Source organism: Acomys russatus, chromosome 7 (assembly GCF_903995435.1).
Source record: "Acomys russatus chromosome 7, mAcoRus1.1, whole genome shotgun sequence".
NCBI lineage: Eukaryota > Metazoa > Chordata > Mammalia > Rodentia > Muridae > Acomys > Acomys russatus.
In genome coordinates, this window is record NC_067143.1 from 35,430,821 (window position 1) to 35,444,149 (window position 13,329).

At 40.1% G+C, this 13,329-nt stretch overlaps 1 protein-coding gene across 2 annotated transcripts in view; it reads right to left on the reverse strand.

Annotated features, from left to right (window-relative positions):
• Nucleotides 1-13,329, reverse strand: part of Blm (BLM RecQ like helicase) — an 83,321-nt gene that overhangs the window by 35,277 nt on the left and 34,715 nt on the right. For both annotated transcript variants that reach the window (XM_051148796.1, XM_051148798.1), the window contains 3 exons: nt 12,125-12,238; nt 10,559-10,657; nt 10,225-10,373 (listed from right to left, as the gene is read on the reverse strand). In XM_051148796.1, the coding sequence (XP_051004753.1) occupies nt 10,225-10,373; nt 10,559-10,657; nt 12,125-12,238 (362 nt within the window). The remainder of the gene's footprint in view (nt 1-10,224; nt 10,374-10,558; nt 10,658-12,124; nt 12,239-13,329) is intronic.

Below are 13,329 nucleotides of genomic sequence, written 5' to 3' on the forward strand. Positions count from 1 at the left end.
TATTTAATAAGCATTTACCACTAGACAAGAGGATATGGACTTCAGAGCTAGACAGGGCTAACTAGTGAGACCCTGTCCAAAAAGATGCCTAGCAGTATAAATGATGAAGGACTTTCTGGAATTATGTGAGCTGATGTGGGCTTCTTACTGATAGAAATGCTAGAGCAACTTTGTGTAGGAATGAATGGCTTTATGTCTACCCACTTCCCATTTTAAACCAGACGTTACTTTCAAAACAGTGTTTCATTCATTTAAAACAACAACAAATGCTTTGGATCAAAAACAAACATTGGGATGAACATGGAGGAGTCAGAACCCTCATAGGTGGGTGTTGGGAATGTAAAACAGTGCAGCCTTTTTGGATGACACCCTGATAGTTCTTTCAAGGGTGAGGCAAGGGCTGGAGAAATGGCTCAGAGGGTTCAGAGCATGTAAGCTCTAGCAGCACTAGTCCTGAATTTGGTGCCCAGCATCCACACCAGGTGGCTTACAACTCTTGTTCTAGGGGCTCCAGCCCCTATTCTCACTTCACAAGCACCTGAATGCTTGTGAAGGAGAAATGCACAAACATACAGGCTGGCACACACATATGCACCATAAGTAAAAGTAAATAAACCTTTAAAAGGCAAAGCAGAGCTATCATGACTTGATAACCCAACTGCTAGCAATACACCAAAGAGAACCCACTTTTATATACCTTCAAGAGCATTATTTATAACAACCAACAAAATGGAAGTGATCCTAATACTAGGTGAATAGCTAAAGGCACTAAAACTACACAATTTTTTCCCCCAGCATCAAATCTTGAAAATATTTTGCTAAAAAGTAGTCAAGGGGACAGTGAGATGGCTTGGAGGAAAAGCACTTGCTGCCAAGTCTGATGATCCAAGTATGATCCCAGGATCTACATGTGGAAGGAGAGAATCAACTCCAATGAATTGCTCCCTGACTTCCACATGCTTACCCTGGTAAACACAGACAGACAAGACAGACAGACAGACAGACAGACATGTTATAACTTAGATGATTTTTGCAAATATGCTTAACGAAAGAACTGAGAGAAGAAAAATACGAAATTCGTTCTAATAAAATTCAATTCCATTTTGGAAAATGGAAGTATATTTTAGACTTAGGGTGTAAAGACACGTACAAATTCTTTAATCCTAGCACTTGGAGGCAGAGGCAGGCAATCTCTTTGAGTTCAAGGTCACCCTGACCTACAAAGTGAGTCCAGGACAGTCTGGACTACACAGAGAAACCCTGTCTCAAAAAAACAAACAAATAAAAAGAACCTTTTTATTTTTATTATTATTTTTTTTTTCGTTTTGCGAAAACGAACTCAGTGATCCGCCTGCCTCTGCCTCCCGAGTGCTGGGATTAAAGGCGTGTGCCACCACGCCCGGCTAAAAACCTTTTTAAAATAAAAGATCATATTCACATAGAATGAACTTTATGAGACACCAGTCCAGGCAAACCTATGCACAGAAAGTGGACTAGTAGTTGCCTGGGGCTGCCCGGGTAAGGAGAGGATAATGGGCAGAGTGGTGTACAGCGTAGAGCACCATGAACCACTGGTGACATGTTAGGAATGTGAGCTGGATGATGGGGACATACCCAGTAAAGCTCTTATTAAGAACATCTGGAACATAAGCTGAAATTTTGCTTGGTTTGTGACATAATTGGAAAAACAGAACTATTTACTACTTAAATTGGTCAAATAAATCTTTACTAAAAAGAATAAAATGATATGAGATTTAAACATAAACTTGTAGACCACAAATCCAAATAAAACTGAAACAAACAAATCATTCTACCATAAAAGGTCTGAAGACCACTAATGAAGAGCAGCATTCACACAGTTTGTTATGATGAAAAGTAAACAGACCTGCAGTTTATTGCTTATAACAAATCCTACATTGCCTGTTAGAAAATAAGATGTTAGGGATCACCAGATACCTAGCACTGCCTGTCAAAAAATAAGTGGAAAAGAGACAATTTGGGACATCTATACAAGTAAGTATTATTCACCACCCCCAAATCATTTTTATGAAGGTTTTTATGTGAAATGAAGGTTGCAGCACATACAGCTCAGTGGTACAGTCTTCACTTAGCACTGGTGAGGCCATGAGATCGATCCCCATTAAAACACACACACACACACACACACACTATAACTTAGATGATTTTGGCAAATATGCTTAGTGAAAGAACTGAGAAGAAAAACACGGAATAAATTCTGATAAAACTCAATTACATTTTGGAAAATAATGGAAATATATTTTAGGCTTAGGCTGTAGGGGCAGGTACATAATTCTATGAAAATATAAAAACCACATATAACTATAACTTATGAATAGCTGAGACTTGTGGTACATGAATTATCTCAACAAGCACTTAAAAAAAGACCCAAACCAGATTTCATTGTATCTTGACTAAGGGTGAATTAAATCCTGCCTTTAAAGGGGTAAAGTTGCTGGCATGTTGATATATACCTGTAAGGGAGACAGACAGGAGGATCAGGAGTTCAAGGCCAGCCTTAGTTACATAGCAAATTTTAGGTTACAAGCCTCAAACAAACAAAAACAAGCCAGGTCTGGTGGTGTTCAGGAGCCAAGAGCTTAGAAGAAAAACAGCAGGTGGATCTAAGTTCAAGACTAGCCTGATTTATAGAGTGGGTTCCAGGGGCTGGGACTACATAGCAAGAACCTGTCTGAAAGAAATTGCTTTTAGAAAGATAAACAGAATATATTGTCAGCGTATTTCAAATGTCAGGTATAGGCAGAGGTTTCTCTTGAAAAGATGGAAAGAATACCTCACATTTATTAGACAACACCTAGGAAAGTTAAAAAAAAAAACAAACAAACAAAAACAAAAACAAAACAAAAAAAACACACAAAAACAGAATATGGTCCAGAAAAAAGACTAAATAGTAGTATTGCCTGTTAGTCAAATATTTTCCAATTTTTTACCTCCCACAAAATTGAATACCTAACTGAGATGTCAGTTGACAGATCATTAAAAATAATTTTTGATGACAGATCATGATGTAATTTTGGCATATGCTTCAGAAGGAATTCAAATTGAGTGTTACTGCTGTAATAAAATGCTTTTCATTCCCACCTACATGTTTATGTCAGCAACATTTCTCAGGGCTTACACCTATAAAAATAAAATATATGCACTGAGCCAACTCATCTGTAGATACAGTAATTGTAAAAGAAAAAAACTTTTGGAGTGTTTTTTTAAAGACAGAGTTTCTCTGTGTAACCCTGGCCATCCTGGAGCTTGCTCTGTATACCAGGCTAGCCTTGAACTCAGAAATCCACCTGTCTCTCCCTCTCAAATGCTGGGAATAAAGCAAAACAAAAATTCTTAACTCACTAATAAATATAATCTCAATAAAAAGTTTATGCCTAGAATCATTTTTGAAACATATTTAAGATGGATGTGGTGGTATATTCCTGAAGTTTCAGTTACTTGAGAAGCTGAGGTGGGAAGATAGCTTGAGCTCATGCATTCAAGACTACTCCTGTCAACCTAGCAAGACACTGTTCAGCTATACTAAATGAATAATGCATTTTAAAGAAAGTAATACAGGCATGTATGCAACCACTCCAATAATGACTAATGATTTTAGGCATTTATTTTTAACATTTACTTATTTTTTTATATGTTATGTGCATGCATGCAAGAATGAATGCAGCATGCCACAGTGCATGTGTAGAGGTCAGAGAACAACCTGTGAGAGTCAGTTTTCTCCCCCACATGTGGGCTCAGGGGATCAAACTCACGTCATTAGGCTTGAAAGCTGGTGCCTTTATCCACTGAGTAGTCTCTTTGGCCCCTAATAATTTTAATAATTCAATCTAGATCAAAGTTTTTTTTAGTACAGTTGATTTAAAAACCAAGTTTTATTTGTTTACACAATTTACTTGTATGCAAGTATGATAGAATAAACAAAAACATTTAACACATAAAAATATATAAAATCCATGGATGCAGTGATGTGTGCCTTTAATTCCAGCACTCAGGAAGAAGAGGCAGGTGGATCTTTGGGAGTTTGAAGCCAGCCTGCTGAGATCCCAGACAGCCAAGGCCATAAAAAGAAACCCTCGCTCAAAATAAATAAGTATTCTCCCTTTGTATATAAATACTGTAAGAATTAAAACACTTTTCTTTCTCCATTTTTTCCCCCCACCATCCATCTATTAACTCCAGTACCTGGGGATCTGACGCCTGCCCTCTTCTGACTTACACAGGTACCAGGCATGCACATGGCTGTTGGGGGTTGGTCTGGTGCTGCTGTGTATTCAAATGCGGCCCCACAAGATCTTGTTGCTGTCCAAAAGAGTACATTCTCACATACACACCAAGTGATGCTATGTAGACTTTGCTCTCTTATTACCCCTGATTGTCTAATAAAAAAAGGTTGGAGCCTGTAGGTGGGCACAACAGAGATAGGAGCTTCAGTTCCCAGGCTGGGGGTCTGAGGTAGGGACCACAGTGAAGGCTGGGAGTGAGAAGGAAAAGGATGGAGAAAATGGCCTGGTGGAGCAGATCTAGCCCAGACAGGCTGATTTATTGACAAGTAACTAAGGGAATCCAGCTGAGAAGCAGCCAGACTAGCTTAGAAAATTAAGTTTAAATCCATGGGTCTCTGTCGATTACTTTGAGGGCTAGCCCAGTCATAGAATAGCCCTTTAGAGTTTAATAAATATTCAACTACACATGATATATACACATATACATAGGCAAAGGATTCATACACATAAAATAAATCAATCTAAAACAAACTTTAAAATATTGCTGTTTACAAAGGACCACACATATGTTTGGTGTTGTTGCTGGGTACTGGAGTGTTAAATCTAAAGACCTTGGGCATGAGAGGAAAACATATTATCCACTGACAGGAAAATACACACCTGACCTTGCCTGACAGACATGTTGGAGTAAAAACAGACATACTAAAACACTGTTTAAAATTACCTTCCTGGGCTGGAGATGGAGCTCAGCTGGTATAATGCTTGCCTAAGATGTACAAAACCCTGGGCTGGAACTCCACAACCACATAAACTGGACACGATGGCACATGCCTGTAATCTCAGAACTGGGGAGGTAAAGGCAGGATCAGAAGTTCAAGGTCATCATCTGTTACAGAGTTTGAGGCTACTCTGACATGCATGAGACCCCAGCTCAAAAACTAAATAAAACAAGAAAAAGATGAAAATAAACAAAATAATGTTTTGGAGATGGGTAAGGCTAGACTACCTAGTAAATGCTAGGCCAACCTAGGTTACATAGTAAGACATCTCAAAATAAATAGATACCTCTGCTGTCAAAGGTGTTTGCCACTAAGCCTGACAACCTGAGTTCAATCCCAGGGATCTACAAGGTAGATGGAGAGAACCACTTTCTGCAAGTTGTCCTCTGACTTCCACACATAGCACATGCATGCTCGAGAACACACACGCGCGCATGCGCGCACACATATACACACACACACTGTAATATTTTTCAATAAATGAAGCAAAAAAATAAAAAATACCTTTCAATTATGTGTATGAGGTATATATGAAACAAATCAATCTCATGTTTAGGGCTTGAGAGATGGCCCAGAGGTTAAGAGCACTGTCTACCCTTCCATAGGTTCTGAGTCCAGTTCCCAGCATCCACATGGTGGCTCACAACCATCATAATGAGATCCAGTGCCCTTTTCTGACAGGCAGGCACACATACAGGCCTGTATGTATACATAATAAATAAGTCTTTAACAACAACAACAACAACAACCTCATGTTCATTAGCCTTAAGTCACATCCCAAAATACCTCATCATGCATATGCAAATACCCCCAAATCTAGAAAACTTCACATCTAAAACACTTCTGGTCCCCAAGCATTGAGGATAATTAACCTGTATGTGAAATGTCCAGAATACAAAAAAATCTGTGAAGGCAAAAAGTCAATGAATGGTTGCCTGGGGCAGAGGGGAAAAGAGATTAGCTGTTAATGAGAACAGAGCTCTTAAGGGAGAGAGAAGGTACTAAAAGTAGACATCAGTGATGATTGTATAACTCCATGAAAAAACTAAACACTGCACCGACTCGTGCAGTTTAACTAGGTGAGTTTTATGGTATGAAAGGCAAGTCTCAGTACAACCTGAGACTTTCTCCGCAAGCTGCTCCTCCTGTAAGACCTGCATCATTTTGAAAACATCCGACCTCCCCACTCTGCTAGCTGCTACACTGTGTTACAATGCTGACTTTCTGGCCATCCTAGTTGGCAATTATGTTTAGTTTCAACTTCTGTTTTGCATTTTAGAGTAGTATTTAAAAGTTTCTGCAACAAGATTGTTGGGATTGAAGTCTTTACTCCTACATTTGTTAGGGTTATGAACTTTGCAAGTTACTAATTTCTTTGTGACTGTTTCTTTTATCTTTTAAAAATAAATTTAAACTATACTTATTTGATATATTATGTATGTGTCCTATAGTGGGCATGCAGAGGCCAGAGGGCAGCTTGAGGGAGCTGGTTCCCTCCACCATGTCTGACTTGCCTAACCCACTGAGCCATCTTGCCAATCTTTTATAATTTATTTTTATAACTTATGTATATGGGTGTTTTACCTACATGTATGTCTGTGCACCATTTGCATGTAGTTTCCTCTGAAGCCAGAAGGGTATTAGATCCATTGGAACTACAAATGTTTGTTAGCTACCATGTGGGTGCTGGGAATTGAAAACAGATCCTCTGGAAGAGCAGCCAGTGCTCTTAACACTGAGCCACCTTTCCACCCACACCCCACAATATTACCTAATGTATTATAGGCTGGCCTCTAGCTTGCTATGTATTGAGAGTGACCCTGAACTTTTGATCCTCCTGCCTTTGCTTCCCATGCCAAGTTTTGGGGTGTTGGTGTGGTGGCACATGCCTTTATCCCAGTGCCCAGGAAGGAGAAGCAGAAAAATGTGCATCTCTATGAGTGAAAGGCCAGCCCAGTCTACATAGTGAGTTCCAGGCTAGCCAGAGCTACATAGTGAGACCCAGTCTCAAAAACAAAAATAAAACAAACCAAGTGCTGGAATCTCAGGTATTTGCTACTGTGTGCTATGATTCAAGCTTGTCACCTGCCTGTGACTCAGTTTCTTTATGTAGAGAATGAGGAAATGGAGGATTATATATCATGTAGAACTTTCATGAGGTGAATACATAAGACTGCATATAAAATGTTAGGAGCAGCAGCTGGCACACTGTGGGGAGAAATATTACTGTACAACAGTTACATCTGTATGTTTGATTCTTTGTTCTCTCTTTGTTCATCGGCTAGGATCTTAGAGAACAGCATGAGATCATGTATCATTAGCCATTCTTGATTTTCCCAAGGTAGAATTTAATTTTGCAAGTTCAAGAGGAAGAGTATTATCATAGGACTATAGGGAGAGTGGGGCGTGAGGCGACTGGTATAAACCCAGGAGTACCTGACTTCATTAACACCACAACACAGCAGCAGTTGGCAAATTCATTCAAATAAGGGACCTACTGGCAGAAAAAGATCAGGAAACAGCATACCAGAAAGTGCTTCCTAAAAATCTACTTCTACTATGGGATTTTATAACGTTCTAAAGCAGAAATAGCAGATATATTAAGGAATCAACAAATTTACATTTTATCCACATTTACCAAACCCTTCCATATGTTTCACTTATTCACTCGTACTGAATATCAGATATGCACAAGGCGCCATGTGCTAGATTCTGGATATGTATAATTTTGCTTTCTCAGACACATCGCTTTCCCACCGTTCCAGGAAAAGAGATTTAAGGTGCCTATCTCTAGATAAATGTGTAAGTCCTCTATTTCCAGAAAATCACTCAAATGTAAGGGAATTTACATGACTTCTTTTAATTATGGGGTTGTGCCAATTAATATAACTGATAGACAGATAGCTCAGTGGTCAGCATTTGCTTACCACTTGTAATCCAAAAACTGGACAGGCAGACACCAGGTGGACCCCTAGGCCTTTCTGGTGAGCCATTCTAGCCGACATAGTGAACTCCATTCATATCAATAAAATCCTGCCTCCAAAAAAATGAGGTGGCTGCCTCCTAAGGAACACTCACAAACACTCACATGAGCACACACACACATATGCACATTCATGCAGAAAATATACATAATCCAGGATGATGGTGCAAACTTGTAATCACAGCTTTTGAGAAGATGAGGCAGGAAGACTGCCAAGAGTTCAGTGATGGCCTGGTCTACACTTTAAGTTCCAAGACAGTGGCGCTTCATAGCAAGACTCTGCACCTCATCTCAGTAAAAACACAGGAGGGTAGGTAGAAAGAAAACATTTTATAGTAAGTATAGTAGTTGTAGAAACACATTTCTAGCATTCAGCATATATTAGAACCTCATGTATAACATTAATATTCAATATAGAATTAAGAGCACATATTTAATGTGGAGGCAAAATATATTCTCTTACCCAAATTTTACATAAATATTCCTCACTGCAAGTGACATTAAAATATTCCATTCTAAGCTGGGTGGCATGGTGGCGCACACCTTTAATCCCAGCACTCAGGAGGCAGAGGCAGGTGGACCTCTGTGAGTTCGAGGCCAACCTGGTCTACAAAGCGAGCCCAGGACAGCCAAAGTTACACAGAGAAACCCTGTCTCGAAAAACCAAAACCAAACATTCCATTCTACATTTTGTGATATACACAAAAAATTCTGAGAACACTAACATTCTTGCACTCAAGTACAGCCATTAGTGGTATATAAAAGTCAGATCACCAGGGATCTGATGTCTTCTGGCTTTTGTGGGTACCAGAGATAGATTATGGTGCCCAGACATACATGCAGACAAACACTCGTATATATTAAATAAAATAAATCATTTTAAAAAAGAAATCTGTCCATCCATAGTCCTTCAGACAGTCTACCTCAACCTCAAAACAACCTTGGTGTGCAAACATGCTAAGTATTTGTGGAAAAGATTGAGTTTTGTCACAGGTGGAAGCAGTCTTGGCGGGCTTTACCCTTCGGGTACCCCATGAATACCTTGTGACAGACTGAGTGGAGCCATCCTGGGCCTGGAATTCAGGAAGCAGACCTGGAAACCCCACCTGGGCTATTGTTTTTCTAATGGACCCTCAACAGGAGAAGCAGACCGCCCTTCCCACATGACTCAGGCAGGTGGGGAGGAGAGAACAAGTTCAGCCCGGGCTGGAGCGCAGCGAACAGGCCAGACCAGCACGCAGGTCAGAGAGACACCTAAGGACCTGTCCCGTGGAATGGATACCGGAAGGTTCACTCTTTTGTCCCTTTAACCTATTTTCCTTCTTGTGTAAGCTAGTTGGGTTGTATAATAAAGTTTAATTATTAAGAAACAGAGCCAACAAGTATTTGCTGAGCAAGTTAACTTAACAAAGAATGCATCTATTTCAACAAACTCAGGCAGAAGTACACTAACCCTGCAGGACCTAAATATATACAGGTGATTTTTTTGTGTGGCTTTTGTTACCAGTTAGTTATGGATTTTGGAGGTAGCAAGAACCATGCTGTGCCATGAAGTCCAAGTGAAAATGGCATCCTAAGAGGGTCTAGACTGTTCTCAGATTATGCATATAATTAAGACTTTAAGGGAAAAAAAAAAAAGACAAAGCAGGGTCATCTGTTAACTCCATGAAGTGCTTTGGGAGCCTCGAAGCCAAAGTAAAAGTTACCTGTTCAGAGGGCTGCACTGCGTTGGATGTATCCCACTTCTAAGGCACAGGGTGGGAGCATTTACTTTTGTTTATATTTACTTGTTTGTCTATTAGGGCTCGCTTGTGGAGGTCAACGGCAACAGGCAGAAGGTGCCAGTTCTCTCATTCTACCAGGAATTGAACTTGTGCAGTCAGGCCTGGCCGCAGGCACTTTTATGTGTTGTGCCATCTAAGCTGCCACAGAGTCTACTTTTATTAAGTTAAAACAACAACAACAAAACAAAAAAAACAAAACAAACAAACAAACAAACAAACAAAAAAACCTAACAGATTTTGCTCCCAATTTTAATGCACCTGGAATCCTTTGAGAATTAAAAAAACAAACTTCCAACTTAAAATATTCTAATTTACCTGCCCTCGGGAATAATCTGGATACTTGGATTGCTAAAACCCCATAGGTGATGCTAATGTACAGAAGCAGGGAACTGAAAGCATGGCCTTCAACAACTTACACCTGAGGTCTGAGAATCTTCAGCTGAGTGAGGATGTCCTTTTGCACTCTGGGATTTGCTGTGGCAGTGAGAGCCATCACTGGAACAGAAGGAAACTTCTGGCGAAGCATATTCATCCTTTTGTAATCTTGACGGAAATCATGACCCCACTAATTGGAAAACAACACTGTTTCAGATCATTGTATCTCTATGACAGCCAGTACTGGTTAGCATATAGGAGGTGCTTTATTCTCCAGTGAGGCAGCACATTTGTGCAATGTGGGTTGTTCTTCAATGCTGTGGTTGTGAGTACTACTGGTGGTATAGACACACTGATAGCCCAAGAGAAACTCACCTGACTCACACAGTGTGCTTCATCAATGACAAAACGCGCCAAGAGCTTCCGCTCATAAAGATTCTCCAGAGTAGAAATCAGCCTGTTACTTGCACAGACCTGAATCAGAGATATGTGAGAGATTTAAACACATGATTTGAATGACTACCGTTACTACCACTGCAATTACTCTGCTAGAACTGGCCCATACAGAAGAGACTCTCTTCTCAGTCTACGGAGACCAGAAGTAGAAGAGCAAATGAGACATCTCAGTATGCTCATGCACATTCTGTTGAGTCTTACGGATCAGGTTAGCAGCTATAACTTTTTTTCTGCCTCTTACTGCATATCTAAGGGTTCTTGCTTCGTCCAGAAGCAATGGCATCCCAGTAACAAGCATGACTTGACAGGGACATATGAAAAGGACACAGAAGCCAGGTTGATGAACCTTCCTCACTGGTCAAATCTAGGCAATTAGAACATCAAATACATAATAAAATTTGATTATAACTTACTAAATAAATAAAGAATGCACAAGTTCACACTGATAAGTATGCAGCGCAAGGCAAAGCTCTCATGCCATGATGGGCAATGTTAGTAAAATCAGAACTTGGCATTCACTCTAGTAATAACTGAGGAAAAAAGTCATCAATGGAAACTAAAACTAGTGGAGAGGCTCTGATGTCTAAGAGGGCATTTTTAATCTCAGGATCTCCCACAATGGGGTATCTACTAATTACAAAGACAAAGAGGGAGAAGTAAGAACAAAGGGGAAGCAGCCTGGCAATGCTATTTTAATCTAGCGATTGTTAAGGAACACCACTGGTAATGGGACAAGCCAATGCCATGTGTCTTCCAATAGCACACTCAGGACCATGCCACCACATCTGCAGCATCCCTGCCAAAGTGAGGGTGTGAATCTAACCAACAGGAAACGAGACGACAAATTCAACTTGAAGCACACGCTTCAAAACTGGTCCTTATGTTTCAAAACTGTCAAAATTATAAAACTGAAAAAAAAAAAAAACTGTTTAAATAAAAGGAGATTAAATTGGGATTTTCTTGCTTTCTATTTATAAAGGTCATTACTGGGGCTAGAGAGACAGCTCAGAGGTTAAGAGCATTTGCTGCTCTTCCAGAGGTCCTGAGTTCAATTCCCAGCAACCACATGGTGGCTCACAACCATCTGTAGTAAGATCTGGAGCCCTCTTCTAGTGTGTATGAAGACAGTGTACTTATATACATAAAATAAATAAACCTTTTTTAAAAAGGTTATTACTGGAAGCTTACTTGCTTAGGTAACAGGATGTAGCACTGTACATTTCCTGATGGATAAATTACACTGATTACTGAGGGAGTACTATATGGTCAGGAGGTGCACAGTGAAGAAAATGGCAGGTCTGCAGCTCATTCTCAATTAAGTCCTTCAGAACAATAAAGGAGCCAGAGAAGCTCTTAGCATCTGTGCTCTGGCGTGAAGACTAAAAGAATTCTTTAATGTGTGTAAAAATTATGACAAAGTCCTTAAAATATATGTACTTTAGTGTGTTGTAATCTTACACTAAAAGTAGTGAAATAAATACAAACCTTCTCAGGAGTAACATACAAAAGCTTGATAATTGGGTCTTTTTTTGATAACTGGAGGTAAATATTTGCAGCTTCTGAGTCAGTCTTATCCCCCGTCAGATATGTAGCTGGAATCTAAGTTAAAAATAATAATTTCATTTTATGTATACATTAATTAGACATGATTGTGCTTTTTAGGTTTTATATTTTATAAGTCATATACACCTGCCAAAAGAAACAAATACCTCACTATAATAACAATGAACATACACATTTTTACTCTTACATTTTGTTTTGTGAGTTAGAGTCTCACTTTGAGACTGAAGCTTGTGATTCACCGGCATCATCAGCTCCCCAATGTTGGGATTATAGGTGTGTCACATCTAGCTAGTACACAGTTGTAAAAATTCATGTTAAACATAACTCCAAATAGCCTTCCTACCTCAGTGGGTTGGCACAAGTGAGCAATCTCAGTAACACTCAAGAGGATGAGAAAGGCGGACTAGGAGTCTGAGGGCAGCCTTGGCATCACAGGAAACCTGAAGCTAGCTTGTGTTACGCCAAGATGCTTCTGTGTCAAGGAAAACTGCAAAAGCCTCCCCACTGTTCCTTTCATTTTCTCGTTTGAATATTTGCTACTAACCCTTCTCCACTTCGGTCTTCAAAGTTCTCGTTTGAATATTTGCTACGTTCCTTTCATTTTCTATATTGCTTTACCTCTTCTATCTGTAAACAAGACAATGGTGTCTGTGCACGTCTGTGTGTGTGTGACAGGGCCCGAAACTTGCTTGTAGGCCAGGCCTGCTGCTGCTGCTTCCCCTTCTTTCTCTTCCTCTTCCTCCTCCTCCCCTCCTCTTCCTCCTCTACTTCTTGGTTTTTCGAGACAGGGTCTCTCTGAGTAGCCTTGTCTGTCCTGGACTTGCTCTGTAGACCAGGCTGGCCTCGAACTCACAGCGATCCACCTGCCTCTGCCTCCCGAGTGCTGGGATTACAGGCTGGCTTCTAACTGACAGAGAGGGACCTCTTTTTGCTTCCCAAGTGCTGGGATTAAAGGTTTCCATCACTGTGGATGGGTTGGCTATGTTTACAGGTCTCAATGTATCTTTAGGGTTTCCCCGTAGAGCCATGATGGACAATGGTTGTAATGCTGTGAACAGCTGGGCATAGTTACCATCACTGCACTGACACTTCTTTAGAAGAAAAATCAAACCAGTTGTCACACTGAT